At 48.7% G+C, this 18,345-nt stretch overlaps 1 protein-coding gene across 1 annotated transcript in view; it reads right to left on the reverse strand.

Annotated features, from left to right (window-relative positions):
• TMEM269 (transmembrane protein 269) overlaps positions 1-9,218 on the reverse strand; it is a 16,575-nt gene extending 7,357 nt beyond the window's left edge. Inside the window, exons 1-2 of the mRNA XM_081923872.1 lie at positions 8,970-9,218; positions 4,209-4,269 (exon numbers count right to left, since the gene is read on the reverse strand). Coding sequence (XP_081779998.1) covers positions 4,209-4,233 — 25 coding nt within the window. The 5' untranslated portion in view covers positions 4,234-4,269; positions 8,970-9,218. The remainder of the gene's footprint in view (positions 1-4,208; positions 4,270-8,969) is intronic.
• Between the last annotated feature and the right edge of the window lie 9,127 nt (positions 9,219-18,345).

The following is an 18,345-nucleotide window of genomic DNA, read 5'->3' on the forward strand; positions in this document are numbered from 1 at the left end:
ATCAGCTGCAGATAAAACTCAAGAGTTGGCAGCTTGATGACATACCTGTGACTCCCATTTGCAATGTCCCCAGCCACAGTTTCACTGGATAACAATGCAACAGGCAATTAATAACCCTGTTTGTTTCATACCCGCAATTCTGGATTCCTCCCATCTCTCCACAGACTTAATGCTGGCTGAACGTTTTTGGCAAAAGGAGCAGGAAGCTGCTCTTGAATTTGGATGGAAAGTGGACCAGTGAGGGCCTTTGGGGGGGGGACTTCGCTGCTTCTGGGTAAAGCTAAAGGGACCCCTGACCATTAGGTCCAGTCGTGGCCGACTCTGGGGTTGCGGCGCTCATCTCGCTTTACTGGCTGAGAGAGCCGGCGTACAGCTTCCGGGTCATGTGGCCAGCATGACTAAGCCGCTTCTGGCGAAATAGAGCAGCTGCACGGAAACGCCGTTTACCTTTCCGCCAGAGTGGTACCTATTTATCTACTTGCACTTTGACGTGCTGGGACTTGGCTGCAAATATGGGGCAGTCCTTGTAGGCAGTTCATGGGTGGCAGCGGATGGCAGAAGATGGCAGATACCAAAGGAGAGGGTGCTGGGAAGGACATCAGTGTTACAACATACCCGCTTCTCATAATGCTCATCCCATAATAGTTTGCAAGGGCTAGCCTGGTCTCTGTTGCATTTACAACCAGCTGGCTTTCCCAGATATCGACTGGCGGAGCTTCAAGATCTTGAGCAGGCATTGGTGCACTACAACTCCCATCATCCCTGACAACTGGCCAGGCAGATGGGATTTGTAGTCCAGCAACACCTGGGCTTTATGTAGAGGGTGCTACTGTGCAGTGCTCTGTAAAAACAGAGTCCACACATTTTGAGGCAGGGAGAGGGACATTCCCAGACCTCCTTGCAGATGCTGCTGAGGACTGCACCGGAGACATTCTGCATTCCAAGCAGGTGATCTGCCACTGGGCTACAGCCCTTTCCTTTCCCTCTGTTTGGGACTGAGGCCCTGGCTCAGCGGTAGAGCATCTGCTTGGCATGCAGAAGCTCCCAGCTTCCGTTCCCCAGCAGCATCTCCAGCCTGAAACTGCTGGAGAGCTTCCTGCCAGTCGGTGTGTAGAAAATACTAGCCTAGATGGGCCAAGGCTCTTACTCTGTCTAAGGCAGCATCATGCCACATGTGAGTAGGACTCGGCCACTGGATGATCTGAAGGCCGATCTTGAGATACGAAAGCAAGGCAAGCGGGGGAATCCTTTGGCATTGCCCAGATGAACAGAAGGAGCTTTGTGTAGTTCATGGACCCAATTAGGGTTGTCAGCAGCATCCCAAACCCTGAGATTTCGGAGCCCAAACCTGAGACCTAAGGACATCCCCTGGTGATATCACAGGAGAGGGGCATCCCCTGGAGATGGAGGTTAATTGGGACAGGGGAGGGCAGTGATGTCACAGGGGCAGGCCCGAGAGACGGAGGTTAATTGGGAGAGGACATGGGCAGATACAGATACACACACACATACACACACCGGCCCAAATATCTATGCTATAATTTGTAGCCAGCTCCTGCTGGACTGAAGCTTGCAGGCTACAAAAACAGACTTCTTAATATAATATAAAAGCCTCTCTCACCCACCTGGAGATTTCAAGCCCTGCACCTGCCGCCTGGAGGGGGCTAGGCATCCCTGGAGGCTTCAGGTCAGACGTGGAGGTCTGGCAACGTTTAGTATCCATCCCTGTTTCCTCGCCATAAGATCCCTCCCCAAATTCCGTTGCTTTCCCACCTCCCAAACAGACACAGTATCCTGCCTCGCTTTAAAGCTTGCAGTCCAGTCTTCCCCAATGTCCTCCAACTGTTTTGGACCACAGTTCAAATGCCCCCTTTCCCAAATGTTTCACCATTCTGCTTAGTTATAACTGCACTGGAGCAAACTGAAAAAAGCAAAAATCCACCCACATGCTATTATTATTATTATTATTATTATTATTCACACAACCTCAGGCAAACCGGATCACATCAGGCATGAATTCTGAAGGAGCTCTAGGATTTTTCTGAGCAACAAATATATAAGCGTAGCCAGTTTTCCTCGGCAAACTGGATCCCAACTCGTGCCGTTTGAGGCAGGTTTCTGTACTTATACTATGCATAGGGGGCTGATGGCCGTTGAAGTAATGAAAGAGTCGTAGAAAATAATCATAATTAAGTCAGTCCCGATTTGTCGAAGCTCAGAAGAACGGGTTGTGCCTGGGATCAGAGAGCTCCGTGGAAAACCTCCAAGGACAGAGCGGAAGGGAGAGGAACCAGAGAGGAACGGATGTTTCACAGATATCTGCAACCACTTGACCCTTCTGCCTTCTTGGGAATGTGGGAGACACCCAGAACGGATTGACTGTAAACAGTATTCGCAACAAACTGATGGGACCAGCCGTTGATACTGGCAGCTAAAGGGTGCTGATTTTTTAAGGACATAAGGTGGAACCTCAGCCTGGGAGTCATAGATATATTTAATGGGCCCAAGTCAGCTGTGTCTGTTAACTTCAATGGGTCTGCTCGGAGTAGGGCTAGCATTGGATACAACCTAATATCCTGGAGATTTCGCTTTCTCTCTCTTTCTTTAGTTTTTTATTTATACTTTTCAAATTTATACATTTCATTAGTTTTACAATCAATTTAACATTTCAAAATTTGACTTCCTTCCCCCTCTTTCTGCAATTCCTTTAATTTATATTTTAATACCTTCTGCATATCCAAGTAGTAGTAATAATAATAATAATAATAATAATTTATTATTTATACCCCGCCCATCTGGCTGGGTTTCCCCAGCCACTCTGGGTGGCTTCCAACAGAATATTAAAATACAATAACCTATTAAACATTAAAAGCTTCCCTAAACAGGACTGCCTTTAGTTTAACTAAATTTAACTTGCTCATTTAATTATATACTGTAAATAAATACTCTTATAAAACTGCAGGTCATTACAATAATCCTGCTAATGTTTTTATCTGTTTACAATTTATCTGTAAATATTCAATAAACCATTTCTCTTCTTTTATAAAAAGTCTGCTATCTTGATTTCTTATTCTTCTGGTAAGTTTGCCATTTCTGCATATTCCATAAGTTTTTGTATCCATTCTTCCTTTACTGGGACTTCTGCTTTTTTCCACTTTGGGGCAAGTAGTATTCTTGCTGCTGTAGTAGTATACATAAATAAATTTCTATATAATTTAGGTAGTTCTGTCCCTATAATTCCCAAAAGAAAAGCTTCTGGTATCATCTAGCCCAGAGTTTTCCAAACTGTGTGTTGTGACACATTAGTTAAAAGGTAAAGGACCCCTGGACGGTTAAGTCCAGTCAAAGGCAACTATGGGGTTGCAGCGTTCATCTTGCTTTCAGGCCAAGGGACCCGGTGTTTGTGCACAGACAGCTTTCTGAGTCATGTGGCCAGCAGGACTAAGCCGTTTCTGGCGAACCAGAGCAGTGCGCAGAAACACCGTTTACCTTCCCGCCGGAGCGGTACCTATTTATCTACTTGCACTTTGATGTGCTTTCGAACTGCTAGGTTGGCAGGAGCAGGGACCGAGCAACGGGAACTCACCCCGTCGCGGGGATTTGAACCGCCGACCTTCTGATTGGCAAGCCCTAGGCTCTGTGGTTTAACCCACAGCGCCACCCGCGTCCCTGCAAAACTGAATTACTGTGTCGCAAAATGATGCCTGTCTAAAAGGTGTGTCACCAACATGAAAAGTTTGGAGAGCTCTGATCTAGGTCAACGCCCTGCTATGCAGGATCCATTTACAGGGATTGAGCCAGCAACCTTGGTGTTCTCAGCACCATGCTCTAACTGAGCTATCAAGATGCAATCCGAACACTGAAATCAGCTGAGCACAGTTTGCAGGTTGTCTTCTAATACAGTGCGTGTGTTTCATGTGTCAGAGGCCAGGGTAAAGAGGTGCAGTCTTCAGCATAAGACGCAGTGCAACAAAGGTGTCAGAAGCGCCTCCATGGGGAAGCATTCCTCAGCACAGGGGCTGCTAGAACAATTCAAATCAAGTCACACGACTACGTTTTTTGAAATAACATTGGGAAATTTCCTTCCTCTCTGGTTCCCAAGCAGGGGGTGGGGGTGGGCAAGGTTATTCCACCCATCAAAAACCATCCACGAGTAAGAAACAGCCCAGGAAGAGTGAGTGGGAAACTGAGCTATATTTGAGACTCACCAGAAGGGGGAGACAGCATCCACATCTTTGCTGGATTTCAAGAGGACCGTGCACTCTGTAACTGGAGAGAAGAGAAAGGATGTTTAGAGATTTACAGGGAGTCACTAGCCAGGTTCTCAGGCAGTGGGAACACCATACACTTAAAATAGACCTCCCAAGAAATAATATTTTTGTACGGGCTGCTGGGAATTGCAGCATTGTGAAGGGTAAACTACAGTCCGCAAGATTCTTTTTGTTAAAGGTGCTGGAGACTGTAACTCTGCAAAGGAAAAACTACAGGTGCCAAGTTCCTTTTTGCAGAGGGTGCTGGGAACTGTAGCTCTGCAGGGAATAAACTACAGTTCCCAGAATTGGGTTTTTTGTGTGTGTGGCTATAAACCTATGCAGCCTTAGATTTCAGATGACGAACTTCAGCCAAGCAACAAGCAGGGGGGAATAAAATATCCAGGGAAGGTTTGTGTGTAATATTAAACCATGAGTGAGATTCACCACCCACAATTTGGAGAAGTTCAGAAAAAGGTCAAGCCAGAATAATCACGGCTGTAACCAGGGAGGGGAATCTGAAAAAGCTGGGCTTGAGTGTTGCAGGTCAATTATTAGTCCAGTTCTAATCTACTCTATTCTATGAATCGTGGAATTGGAAGGGAGCTTGTCAGTCATCTAGCTAAACCCTCTGGGAGAGTCCACAACTTCCCGTGGGAGTTGGTTCCCCTCTCTTCCTGCCAGAAAGTCCTGCCAGAAATGTTCCATTTTAACCAGGCCTTTGGTCGACCTGATCGACATGCGATACCCTTCTAAAATGTGGCTCTTTTTGGGGGTGGGTGTTATTGGGTTATTGTTTTTATTTTGATTTTATATAGTGTGATCTTTTCTGTGAACCGCCCTGAGACCTCCTGGTGAAGGGCGGTATATAAATTCAACAAACAAATAAAATAATAAATAAATAAAGGATATTTTTCAGCTGGAGCTAACAGGAACCCAATTTGCCATTCTAAGAGAACAAGGGAGGCATTCACGGAGAGTTCTGGCACCTCTTTTTCTAGAAAAATAGCCCTGTTTAAATCCATCGGTTTGGATTTATTGCTAATTGCCCGCATAATCCTGGCAGAATAGAAAATCCATTTAAAAGGCGTCCGCTGGGTCTCTGTTGGCAGGGCATTGCACCAGACTGGGTCAATGACACGAAAGGTTCAGTTTGCTGTTAGCCGGCTCCATTAATCACAGTGGGTTTACTCTGAGTCGGATGCAGCCCAGGGTCTTAGACCCCGTCCTCGAGAAGGCAAAAGCATCTCTCAAACCCTTTATCAGACTGGGGTGTGTGTGTGTGCTTGAGAGATATGTTCCTCTTGAGAGAGAACAACACACACTCTTTCCCAGGACCAAAGTCTTCTCAGCTGACGCATGTGAAGTCACATGGCGCTGGGACAGAGGCCATGGAGTGCAGAGATGGCAAGGAGCCAAGGCCATTCAGCACCCTTGCCAAACGCTTCCCGACCCAGTGACCCTCTCCCATACGCCTATCGCGTTTCCAAAACCCCAGCTCATTTCATGGGGTGTGGCTCCGTCTGGAGGTTGCAGAGTGCAAACGTCTGTCCCAGAATGGAAGACCTAAAGGGAAGCTGAGTTACACTGCACAGAGCATCCCATTCGGGGAAAGAGGCAGGTTCAGGAAATGTGGGCGGCAAAGGGAGGGACAGGCTGTTCTGAACTTCTTGTCCCAACATCCAAAGTCCTCCTGCAAGCAGCGCTGGCTTGTTTTCCGATTAGGAAAGAGGGCTGGCTTAAGCTGTTCCTCTTTCCTGCCCATCCCTGGAATGTAAGAACATAAGAAGAGCCTTTGTGGATCAGGACAGTGGCTCATCCGATCCAGAATCCTGTTCCCACAGGGGCCAAGCAGATGCCCTCAAGGGGAGTCAGCCAGCAGGATTCGAACACAAGACCAACCCTCCCCTCCTGCGGTTTCCAGGAACTGGTATTCATAAGCATTGCTACTTGGCAAAGTAGAGTCACCTCTCCTCCTTGTCTAATCCTCTTTTAAAGCCATCCAAATTGGTGACCATGACTGCTTCCTGTGGCAGGGAGTTCCGTAGTTTAACTATGCATTGCCTGAAGAAGGACTTTCCTGATTCTTCCAACCCTCAGCTTAGTCTACGAGTTCTAGTATTATGAGAGAGGGAGGACAGCTTTCATCTATTTGCTTTCTCTATGCAATGTATAAAAGGGACGCGGGTGGCGCTGTGGTGTAAACCACTGAGCCTAGGGCTTGCCGATTAGAAGGTCGGCAGTTCGAATCCCCGCGACGGGGTGAGCTCCCGTTGCTCAGTCCCTGCCAACCTAGCAGTTTGAAAGCACACCAGTGCAAGTAGATAAATAGGTACCACACTGGTGGGAAGGTAAACAGCATTTCCGTGCACTGCTCTGGTTTCGCCAGAAGCGGCTTAGTCATGCTGGCCACATGACCCGGAAAAACTATCTGCGGACAAACATCGGCTCGTTTGGCCAGTAGGGCGAGATGAGCGCCGCAACCACAGTTGTCTGCAACTGGACTTAACTGTCAGGGGTCCTTTACCTTTAATGCAATGCATAGTTTTATAAATATCCATCATGCCACCTCTTCCTGACCTAAAAAGTCCAAAACTTTGCCATTTTTCTTTGTAAGTTGTCACTCCATCCCCTCGGCCATTTTAGTAAACCTTTTCCAATGCTATAAAACCCTTTTCGAGGGGAGGTGACCAGGGAACAGTTACTCATTCTCTCTCACATGTATATAAACACACCCCAGCTAGGGAGCCCAGTCCCTTTTGCAACACATAGCATTGCTGCCTTCTAGCACAGGGACATAGGATGCTGTCTTACAGAGAGTCAATCAAGATCAGTATTGTCTGCACTGATCTGCAGCAGCTTCTCCGGGTTTTCAGGCAACGGGTCTTTTGCGGCCCTACCTGGAGATGCCAGGGCTATAGAGCAAAGAGCTGATTTTAAACCAGAGGATGCCCTCTTCTAAGTCAGACCACCGGTCCAGCAGGCTCTGGGTTTTTCGTTTGGAGATGCCTGGGCCCTTCTGCATGCCAAGCAGGTGTTCTGCCACGAGGCTACAGCTCCCTCTCCCAACAGGTCAGAAAGAAACCTTTCGCACATCCCCTTCTATGGGAAATCACTGGAAGGTGTTGGGGAAAATTGAACCTGATATTACTAGACTGCAACACCCAGCATTATCCTTGCTGATCATTGGCCAGCTTAGCTGCTGAGGATGATGGGAGTCGGAGTACGGCAACAGGGCACTAGGGCATCACATCAGCCAGCAGAAGCCTGGTGCCCCATGGCAGCTCACCCCACCTTTAAAGATTCTTCCAGGCTAGAAGCCATTAGAAACTCTCCCCCACCTAAGGGTGTCGTCCTCCTCAGCACCATCACCCTATTGCCATGGCAATGGGGAAAAACGCCACTAGCCACAATGGCCAGGCTCCTCCTACCTGTTTGTGGCCTTCAAATTATACCAAGTGGGGAGAGTTTTGCAAGTGGGGAGAGTTTTGCTCTCGTACTCAGGTCCTGCTTTTGGGCTTCCCAGAAGAGGCATCGGGGCTGGCTGCTGTGAGAGAAAGATGCTGGGCCGGGTTCTGGCCTGATCCAGCAGCCAGGCTCTTCTGATGTTGTCTTTTTAGAGAAAGACAGGCCTCTCTCCCAGCTCCCGATTTCATCTCAGGGTATCAAAGCACAGGAAAACCAAAGCAGGACTATGTGATCAGCCTGAGCATCCTGCATCTTCACTGTTGTCCAATGGGAATCCCTCACGAGAAAGCAAGAGCCCACCCCTCCAACCTCTCCCAGCGCTTGACGCTGAAAGGTAGACTGCATCTGCAGCTGGAGGCTTCAATTGGCGATCCCACCCAGCCGCCCTTAGCAAAAGGGGTTCTTCTGAGTTGCAGAGGGGTCCTGACCTCCGCAGTAGACCGCTTCTGAACAGGTGCAAAGTGCCCTTTCTGACTCCCTCTTTCCTGATGGGGGCCCCACAACATTCTTCTTCCCTCTCTCCCTCCTCCAGGAGATTTGGAGGCGCGTGGGCGGCGGCGGCGGGGGACCCTCTCAAAGCGATGCCCAACTAAGGTGGCGCGGATATCCCGCGGATATAGCACACCCTGCGGGAGGGGGGCGGGCAGATGACTGCCGCTGCTGCTACTCTCCGGGGCGCTTCTGGAGGCAGCCTCCGTCCCTCCCTCCCCGTTGCATCCAGGGGGTGTGTATCGCCTTAAGGAGGAAGTGCGCCAACCAGCAGGCCAGGACTGGAGCTACGACGCGTCTCTCCAAAAGCGCCCAGCGCTGCGCCCAGGGCGCACGGAGCCACGCGTCACCGCGCTTGCCTTGCGCCCATCCCCAGGGGACGAGTCCCGGCGGAACTTATGCAAGGGCCGTAGCTCAGTGATTCAATCCCCGGGTTCAATCCCCGCTGCCATCTCCAAACGGAAAGGACAGATTCCTGCCTGAAATCTTGGACAGCTACTGCCGGCCAGTGTAGAGTCTGTATAGACAATATTGAGCTAGCTGGACAAGGGGCTGGCAGCTATTCTGTGTGTTCTCCTCTCTCTCGGACGCACACAGAATCCTAGTCGAGTTGGAAGGGACCCAAGGGTCATCTAGTCCAACCCCCTGCCACGCAGGAATCAAAGTGGGGCTCGAACGCACGACCCGGAGATTAAGCGTCTCCTGCTTTGCCGACTGAGCTTCTGAGTAAAGGGATCGAAGCTCCGGCGCGCACTCACTCACCAACTCGAATCCGGTGCGACGCCGCTTTCACCCTCTCCGAGAGCTGCTGATGCGGTCCAACGCTGCGGCTGCAGCTTATATGTTGCGCATCTCTCCTCTCCTCCCCCCTCTTTCCCCAGACCTAGAAAAATTCCACAGGAAGGGGCGTGGCTAGGGTAGACACCCTTTTACACCCCCCCTCGTCTGTCTCCCTCGCCTCTGGACTGCGCCCCGAGAGGTCCTTGCCCGCGCCACCACGCGCCCCTCCGGCCTCCGGACGCCTTGCAAGCGGAGACGGAGGGAGACGCGGGGGGAGGAAGGATTAAAGAAAGACCCCTTGCCAAAGTGCTCTGATCCACTTCCTTCATTTGCATATTATGCAGATGAGTTGTTGATGCCGTTAATCACGTGGAACACGCACACCCCTTTCGTAGGCGCTGCAGCTTAGAAAGGAAAAGAAGGCGAGATGCGTTTGGTTGGTTGGGTTTTCCACGGGCGTGGAAGCCCCCAAAGGACTGTAAGGAACATCGAGCCGGTTCTATGCTGGTCAGGAGCCGGAGGACGGCGGCCCAGCCCTGCACGCCTTCCCGGGAGTAAAGCTCTCCGCACCACCCACCCCCGCCCTGTGCGCTCCTCCCGGCGTGCGTAATCTCCAGAGCGGTGCCCATCAGATGGTGGCAACTGGGAGCTACAGGAGCCGTAGCCCGCTTGGCTGACGAAGGCTGAGCTGCACGGTCGACTTATTTGGCTCTCCCTCCCCCCCCCCAGCCCAACTGCGCTGCCGCTTAATATATATATATATATGGGCAAGGAAGTCCCTGACAATCATTCCCGGTTCTGCTGGTTACCTCCGGCTTCATTGCTATGCAGAGCAGATCCATCCAAATGACCAGCTCTAAGTTAGCTTCCATACATGGATCTCAGAGGGTTAGACTAAATAACTTTGGAGGGCCCTTCCAACGCTGCAATGCAATGATTCACTGGAGCCATCTGTCAGGGATTCTTGAGCTGTGATTCCTGAATTGCAGGGGTTGGACTAGAATATTAGTAGTAGTAGTAGTAGTAGTAAAGGCAAAGTGACCCCTGACCATTAGGTCCAGTCGTGGCCGACTCTGGTGTTGCGGCGCTCATCTTGCTTTATTGGCTGAGGGAGCCGGCGTACAGCTTCCGGCTCATGTGGCCAGCATGACTAAGCCGCTTCTGGCGAACCAAAGCAGCACACGGAAACACCGTTTACCTTCCCGCCAGAGCGGTATCTATTTATCTACTTGCATTTTGTTGTGCTTTCGAACTGCTAGGTTGGCAGGAGCTGGGACTGAGCAACAGGAGCTCACCCCGTTGCGGGGATTCGAACCTTCGACCTTCTGATCGGCAAGTCCTAGGCTCTGTGGTTTAACCCACAGCACCACCCGCATCCCTCATTATTATTATTATATTTATTTATACATACCCTGTCCATCTGGCTGGCTTTCCCCAGTCACTCTGGGCGGCATCCAACAGAATATTAAAAACAGAATAAAACATCAAATACTTCCCTATACACTTGGGATGTAACCTTCCAGCTCTGCAGTTCTGCAATTACCGTAATTCCAAGAGGCCTACTCTGTAAACAAGGATTACAATCCTGTATGAGTTGGCGCTATTTCCACCCACTGTCTTGAATCTGATTTCAATCCCACTCTAATCATCATAATAAGCTACTAGTGGTGTTTCTCTACCCTCTCAGAACATAAAACTATTCTTCCCCATCCCATACACAAAGTCTCTCCTCTGCTGCTGTTTCTCCTCCCAGAGACCTGTATTAATGTACTGTACCCTGGTTGGATGGAGCAAAGCTGCCTTCTTACTCCACGGCCAAATGCACTCTAAGCCCTCCTGGCATCCATTCAGTAGCTGGCATTTCACGGCCTTGCTCTGGCATCATGCCCGGCTCCTGGACTTTTGCCCTGGTACAACAGCAGGACCCCATCTCCCTGCAAGGCTATCCTTCCCCTGTTTACCAAAAAGGGAATTGACACATTTAAAAACACTTCTGTGTTCAAACAAACCTATCTGGGACACAGTTTTAGTCTGGTGGCTCCTAAAGTGGGCAGCAGCATCACGGGGGTGGGGTGGGGTGTTTGTCTTACCCAAGTGGGTGCTAAGAGGCAGGGGGGCAATATATTGGGGGGCACTGGAGGTGTCAATGACCATCAGACTTTGAAAAGTGGAGCAAGTTCATTCATTTTGCTGAAGCAATTGAACTACAGTGGTTCCTCGGGTTACATACGCTTCAGGTTACAGACTCCACTAACCCAGAAATAATACCTAGGGTTAAGAACTTTGCTTCAGGATGAGAACAGAAATCGTGGAGCGGCGGCACAGCTTCAGGTTAAGAAGTTTCAGGTTAAGAACAGACCTCCAGAACAAATTAAGTTCTTTACCCGAGGTACCACTGTAAACTTTTTTTTAAAAAGGGATTATGAATTGATGTGCAATTGTTGCCATTTTGAATTTTTGTCATGTTATTATCTCCCTTAGTTAGTTGTGCAAACTGCTGTTGTAAATCCTGCTTTTTATAGGGTGAGATAGAGGGTTCTGGGGATGAATTTATGGGACCGACCGAGGGAATTGTGGTTTGAAAGTTTGGAAGCCACTCATTTAGGGCTCATCCACACTTTGTTTGGTGTTTCTAAGCACAGGTCTGGGATTTGAAGCTCCATCTCTGAGTGGTGGTTGGGTTTTTTTAAAATCCCAGTATTTTCCCCAGGAAAACCCATGTTTTACTGCTGAATAATCACAGCAAACAGCAGTTGGGCTCTTCACAGATTTATGTTTGCTCTGTTTCACATGCTTTCCCAGAAAAAGTATACACATTCTTTAAAAAGCACAGAGCAAAGGTTAGTGTGGATATTGTATTCCTTAGTTTCATCTGTTTTCAGTGAGGTTCCCTCCCCTTGATTTTATTCTTCCTTACGTTGCTTTTATTTTATTTCACATGATTTAAATGCCATTCAGCCATAATGAAATCCTCGATAAGTGATTTACAAAAAATAAAAATAAAAGGCAGTTCTAAACAGGTGCTTAAAAAGCTTCAGGAAGCTAATTTAAGGCAGCTAGCAAGAGATTAAAACACATGGCAACGTTATCCATGCCAGGATAGGCTTGTCTGAACAAAAATGTTTTATGTGTGTTATAAGAAAACCCTGCTCCTTTTCCCTTATGGGGTATCCAAGAGCCCGTACAGAGTCCTTAAGTGGGTTCCCTATCGGTAGGAGAAAATAATAGAGGCCAACCAGAGAATATCGAGAAGCAAAGCAGCTAGTAAGCCTGATATTTATTAAACTGTTGCAACAGGGTCTTCACTCACCACATGCAGAAGGGAGGAGGAACCCAGAAAAATGGTGTGCAAGGCCTTAAATTGCCACCCTGCAGCCCAAGACCACCCCCCAAAACATCATACATCCATCAGAGAAGGGGCGGTCTACAACAGAATCCTGTCTAGCAGGAAACCTGTTGATGGGTTTCCTTGGCTGTTCAGGTGTTTACCTGGAGAGTCTGGTCATTCTTTTGTGATGATAAATACTTAATTCCTGAATCCAGGTCAGATTCAGCTCACCCTATTCATATCTTAAAAGTGCTCTTAAGGCAGGATTTGTGTGCAAAGAGACAATGGGGAGGTTTTCCCCATTTCCTCCCTCCTTGCAGAGAAACATTTGAGGTCAATTTGGGAGAGACAAAATGGTTTCAGGACTTTTTTCCTGTGCTGTTTCAGACATGCGGTTTATATATTTATGTATGTGTTTGCCTGGTACATTTATTTTATATCTTAGACCTTATAATTCCCATAACATGTGGCAGCCACTGAAGGTGCCTGCCTGATGTCAAGTGGCAGGGAGTTCCAAACTTCAGGTGATGCCCAAGCTACTCTCTTTGTTTGCTCTCATTGGTGGCTTAAGTACAAAGAAAAGAGCGAGGGGTGGGTCTCTCCACAACCTACAGCATCTTCATACCAGCCCTACTTGGAGCAGGCATATATTGTGATAGGAATTTTACGGTCTTAGATATATGGTAATGTTCATAAGCGTACCAACCAAGCACATACATAGATCAGACCGACTGGAACCATTTTGATTCCTAAACTGAGCAAATATTTTCTCTGCAAGGTCAAAGTAGGAAACCTCCCATTGTCTCTTTCCTCACAAATCCATTTAGGATATGAATAGGGTGTGAGCCTGTGACCTGGCCTAGGAACTAAGTATATAAAAGACTGGCCAGGCTCCCCAGGAAATCCAATCAAGTAACCTGGCAGGCAGGAGATAAACAATGACAGGAGAAAAACAACATTCAAAGTTTTAGACCGCCTTTTCTGTGATGTAGGTATGATGTATCTGGGCGGTGGTTTTAGGTTACACCCCTTCTGTGATGTATGTACTGTTATGTAGTGAAGTTCACCCTGGGCCAGCAGGGGGGATACTGTAGATAGTTTTCACTCAGGTCTGTAGATAGTTTTCACTCAGGTCTGTAGATAGTTTTCACTCAGGTCCACGTCAGTTATTTTAGGCGGGAAACTCTGGGTTGTTGACAGCCGGCTGCCTATAAAAGCAGGCCGGCTGAGCTGTTTGGTGTTCAGTTTGCTGTTCCAGCTTACAAAATAAAGAGCTGCTTGGAGAAATCGCTGTGTCGTCTGCCATGTCTACCCACTATTTAACACTGGCGACGAAGGTGGGATCGGTGGACATCAGAGCACAGCCAGATGCGGCCATCCTCTGAACTGAGCTGAATCACAGAGCGAAATCACTGAGCGAAATCACTGGACAGAACCAATTCAGAGCTGAACGTTCTGGCGAGAGCACTGTGTTCCATCCATCGCCCTTCTCTCCGGCATCGGAATCATGGCTTCACTTGTGCCTCTACCGCCGTTTGCTCCAGCCTCTGAATCATGGGACTCCTACCTCGCTCGGTTTGACTGCTACGTCCAAGCCAACGAGCTGACAGCAGTATCAAAGGATCGGAAGCGGGGCCTATTCCTCAGCCTCTGTGGGCCTGAGGTGTTTAAGACGGCCCGAGCATTGGTTGCGCCTGAAGCAGTCCAGGCAACACCGTGGGACACGATCCAAGAGAAGCTCCGCAACCACTACGCACCAAAGCCGTCCAAGATTGCTGCCGGCCATGCGTTTTACCACCGGAACCAGGCAGAGGGGGAGTGGTCTTGATCTACAGGGTGGCAATTTCAAAAGTCTTTATAAGGCTTTGCGCGCCATTGTTCTGGGTTCCTCCTCCTCTCCTGCGGGTGAGGGGAGCACCCTGTTGTGATAAAGATCAAGCTTACTAGCTGCTTTGCTTCTCAATATTCTCTGGTTGGCCTCTGTTATTCTCTCCTACCAATAAGGAACAATAAGGAACCTATGTAAGGACTCTCTATGGACTCTTGGATACCCCATAAGGGAAAAGGGCATTTTTTGTTTATAACAGTCCAAAGTCCATTTTGGGGCCTAATCCAGCCCCGGTCCATTTAATCCGGCTCCTGTGGCAGTTTATAGTTTATCTCCTGGGGTAAAATCTCCAAAAATCTCAACAACTGGTCGGTCCTTCGCTTCATCAAATCTGGCCCTCTTTGAAAAAAAGTTTGGACGCTCCTGAGTCTTAGAGGATAGAGCAAGAGGCAGCAGAGATTAGGGGATTAAGTTCTCTCCACCCTGGAGCACGGAAGGAACAGAAGGTTTTCCCCTTTGGATTATAGGCAGGGGCTGGGAGCAAAGGTCTCTCTCCCCCCCCCTCCGCCCCCCCCCCCCGGCTAGGAAGGATGAAGCAGATCAGAGTGCAGCCTTGGGCTGTGGAACAGCCTTTGCTAACCTGCTGCCCTTTGGGTGTGGTTGGACTACAACTCCCATCATGCCCCAACTAGTGCAGGCGAGTGTGTATGTGTGTGTGATGCAGGGGCTGATGGGAGTTGGAGTCCAGCCACATATGGAGGGCATAAAGGTAAAGGGACCCCTGACCATTAGTTCCAGTCGTGGCCGACTCTGGGGTTGTGGCGCTCATCTCGCTTTATTGGCCGAGGGAACCGGCGTACAGCTTCCGGGTCATGTGGCCAGCATGACTAAGCCGCTTCTGGCGAACCAGAGCAGCGCACGGAAACACCATTTACCTTCCCGCTGGAGCGATACCTATTTATCTACTGGCAGGAGCTGGGACCAAGCAATGGGAGCTCACCCCATCGCAGGGATTCGAACCGCCGACCTTCTGATCGGCAAGCCCTAGGCTCTGTGGCTTAACCCACAGCGCCACCTGCGTCCCTTTCTGAAGGGCATATCCCTCCATTAAAAGAAGGTGATGGGGGCAGTAAAGGCAAGTGACTGTCCAGTTCAGGGATGGGGATCCTGAGTTCCTCCAGGTGTGGCTGGGCTCCCAACTGCCAGGAGCACCTGCAGCCAGCAGGACCAGTGGTCAGCATCCCAAGGGCACAGGTGTTCTAAACCCTGCTTTATAGCTTACCCTCATATTTGAGGATCTGGAAGACATTTCTCTCAACACAGAGGGCAGAAACATAAGAGAAATTAGCTGGTGGGACAGGAAACCTGCTTCCTTTCCTGTTCCTTCCCTCCCTGATTGCAACAGGGTGTCACGAAATGGTCCTTTTGAGGGCTTCGCATTGCAGTTCAGAGAAGATCCAAAAGGATGCTCGAGATCAGGGCGTCGTTTTTGGAAACAAAAGGCCCCACCTGCAACTCATCTCATCTTCTGCGGTGCCAGAGGGAGGTGGAGGAAAGGTCTATAGACTGAAACGCAGGTCAGCTCTACAGAGCTAAATCCCAAACAAGTATATTTGAGGCGTCGTCCCCCCCCCCCCCCGTTTGTGATACTGTCTGCCCAGGAGAGTAAACTGCATAGACCGATCTCTGCTCCCAATGAGCTTCAGCAGACATCTCCCTGAGATGGGGTCATGTTTGCAGAACATCGATTGCTGATAAGCCACCCGTCCTAGCCAAGTTGGATATTCAGGTGGACATATTTGTCCGTTCCGTTTTGAAACGTAGTTAGGTCGCTGCTCACAATTCAGCCCAGAAGACACAGTCTCCTTCGAACACAAAGCAGAAGTCTCCAGTGGGATTCAGAATCAGGAGGACTAGAATATCTGTTTTTAGGGAAACGGACTTAGATCAACGGTAGAGCATCTGCTCTCTGTGCCCAAGATCCGGGGTTCAGTCCCTGGTAAGGCCTCTGCCAGCCTGCAAAGGCAAACCCTTGGTTATACAGCGGTAAGGTAAAGGTAAAGGGACCCCTGACCAATAGGTCCAGTCATGACCAACTCTGGGGTTGCGGCGCTCATCTTGCTTTATTGGCCGAGGGAGCCGACGTACAGCTTCCGGGTCATGTGGCCACATGACTAAGCCGCTTGTGGCGAACCAGAGCAGCGCATGGAAACACCATTTACCTTCCTGCCACTGTGATACCTATTTATCTACTTGCACTGGTGTGCTTTCGAACTGCTAGGTTGGCAGGAGCCGGGACTAAGCAACAGGAGCTCACCCAGTCGTGGGGATTCAAACTGCTGACCTTCTGATTGGCAACCCCTAGGCTCTGTGGTTTAACCCACAGCGCCACCCGCGTCCCAGTTATACAGTGGATTGTACAGCAAATACAGTGGTTAACTGATGGCCTGATGAGCCAATTTCCTATGCTCCTATTTTAAAAATCAGCCTTTTACTCAATGAGGGCTAGAAACTTGCTGCATTGGGAAATGAAGGACCATACACAGTGGCAGAGCTTTGCAGGAGAAAGCTCCTAAGGTCAGTGCCTGTTAGCAATTCCAGGTACAGCCAGGAATGTCCCCCGCCTGAAACCCCATAAAGCTTATGCCCGTTGGTTTTGGCAGTGCTGAGCTGAGCGGATCATTGGGTTCCCCGAGTCTGCTCCCATGGGTTCTTCCTACTCAAGAGTAGACCCACTGAAGTAAACTGGCATGGCTACCATATTTTTCGCTCCATAAGACACATCTTTTTCCTCTTAAAAAGTAAGGGGAAATGTCTGTGCGTCTTATGGAGTGAATGCGTGGTCCCTGGAGCCAAATTGCCCAGGGGCGAAAAGCAAATCCTGCTTTTCTCTCTTTTTTTTTGAAAGAGGGAAGGGGGTGTTGAAGTCACTGAGCAGCTGATCGGCAAGTGATCAGGAGGGAGATAAGGGACGCTAGTGATAAAGGAGGCTGCCTGGGAGTGGGGAGGTAAAAGCACATGGATCCTCAGGATTTTTGGGTCACCCCAAATTCACCATCAGATCACATAGCATGTCCATGACTACAGCCTGCACCAAAAAAACCACACACCCACTGTTGCGTGGGACCGCATTGGCTACAGAGCACAGATCCATATGGATCCTCAGGATTTTTGCATTGGGACACCCCAAATTCACAGTCAAATGTCGTTCAGAATATTTTTCTCTCTCTTGTTTTCCTTCTCTAAAACTAGGTGCATCTTATGGTCAGGTGCGTCTTATGGAACAAAAAATACGGTAATTTAGGCCCTTCAATCTTGTTGGGTCTACTCTGGGTCGCATAAGCAGGAAGTCAGCGGAGGCAAGAGCAGATCTGGCCTTGTGTGTACACTTTATTGCCTCTGTGTGACCTAAAGCCAACCTGACCTGGCACCCTGCCACGTGGATGAGCCCTCTGCAAGTTTTGGTGGCCATGCCGCATGACCTCCTGTCATTCGACTCAGCTGACCTGGGAGGGGACCTCCAGTGGGATTTAATGTTTAACTCGTTTTTATTCTATATGCAAAGTCTGGGCGCTGTGTGAAATGTCACAGTGACCCACTTGGAGCCTGCGTGGGTCAAGGAGGCTGCTGTAAAGAGGAGGCTGTAGCCCAGAGGACGTTCATGGCCCGCCATGGGCAAGGAGGGATACAATCCACGTCTTTGCCATGATGGAACAACAGCATCTGGGCTACATGCACATTTATTATTATTATTATTATTATTATTATTATTATTATTATTATTAATTTTTATTGATACAGCAAGGGAAAAAAACCACAAATACCAAATTACACACAGAAATAACCATAGACACATAACTTTCTTAACAAACAATAAAACATATATTGGTCTTAACACTAAAGACCCAACCTACCGTCTATTCCATATTTCGAGTTCATATTACTTATTGCCAATACACACTTTTATCATAATTAAACTTTTTCTTAATATATCTAATTTCTTATATCTACCTTGCAACTATTACTGAAGTTCCTCGAATGCTGCAACAGAATTTAAACTACTATATTCATTTTTCAAATATTCTTTGAAAACCTCCCATTTTGAAACAAATTCCAGTTTCGATTTATTTTTATTTTTTTTCTGATAGACCGTCTAATTCAGCATATTCTGTCAGCTTTTGGATCCAATCTTGTATAGAGGG

This window comes from Podarcis melisellensis, assembly GCF_964234715.1.
Source record: "Podarcis melisellensis genome assembly, chromosome: 8".
NCBI lineage: Eukaryota > Metazoa > Chordata > Lepidosauria > Squamata > Lacertidae > Podarcis > Podarcis melisellensis.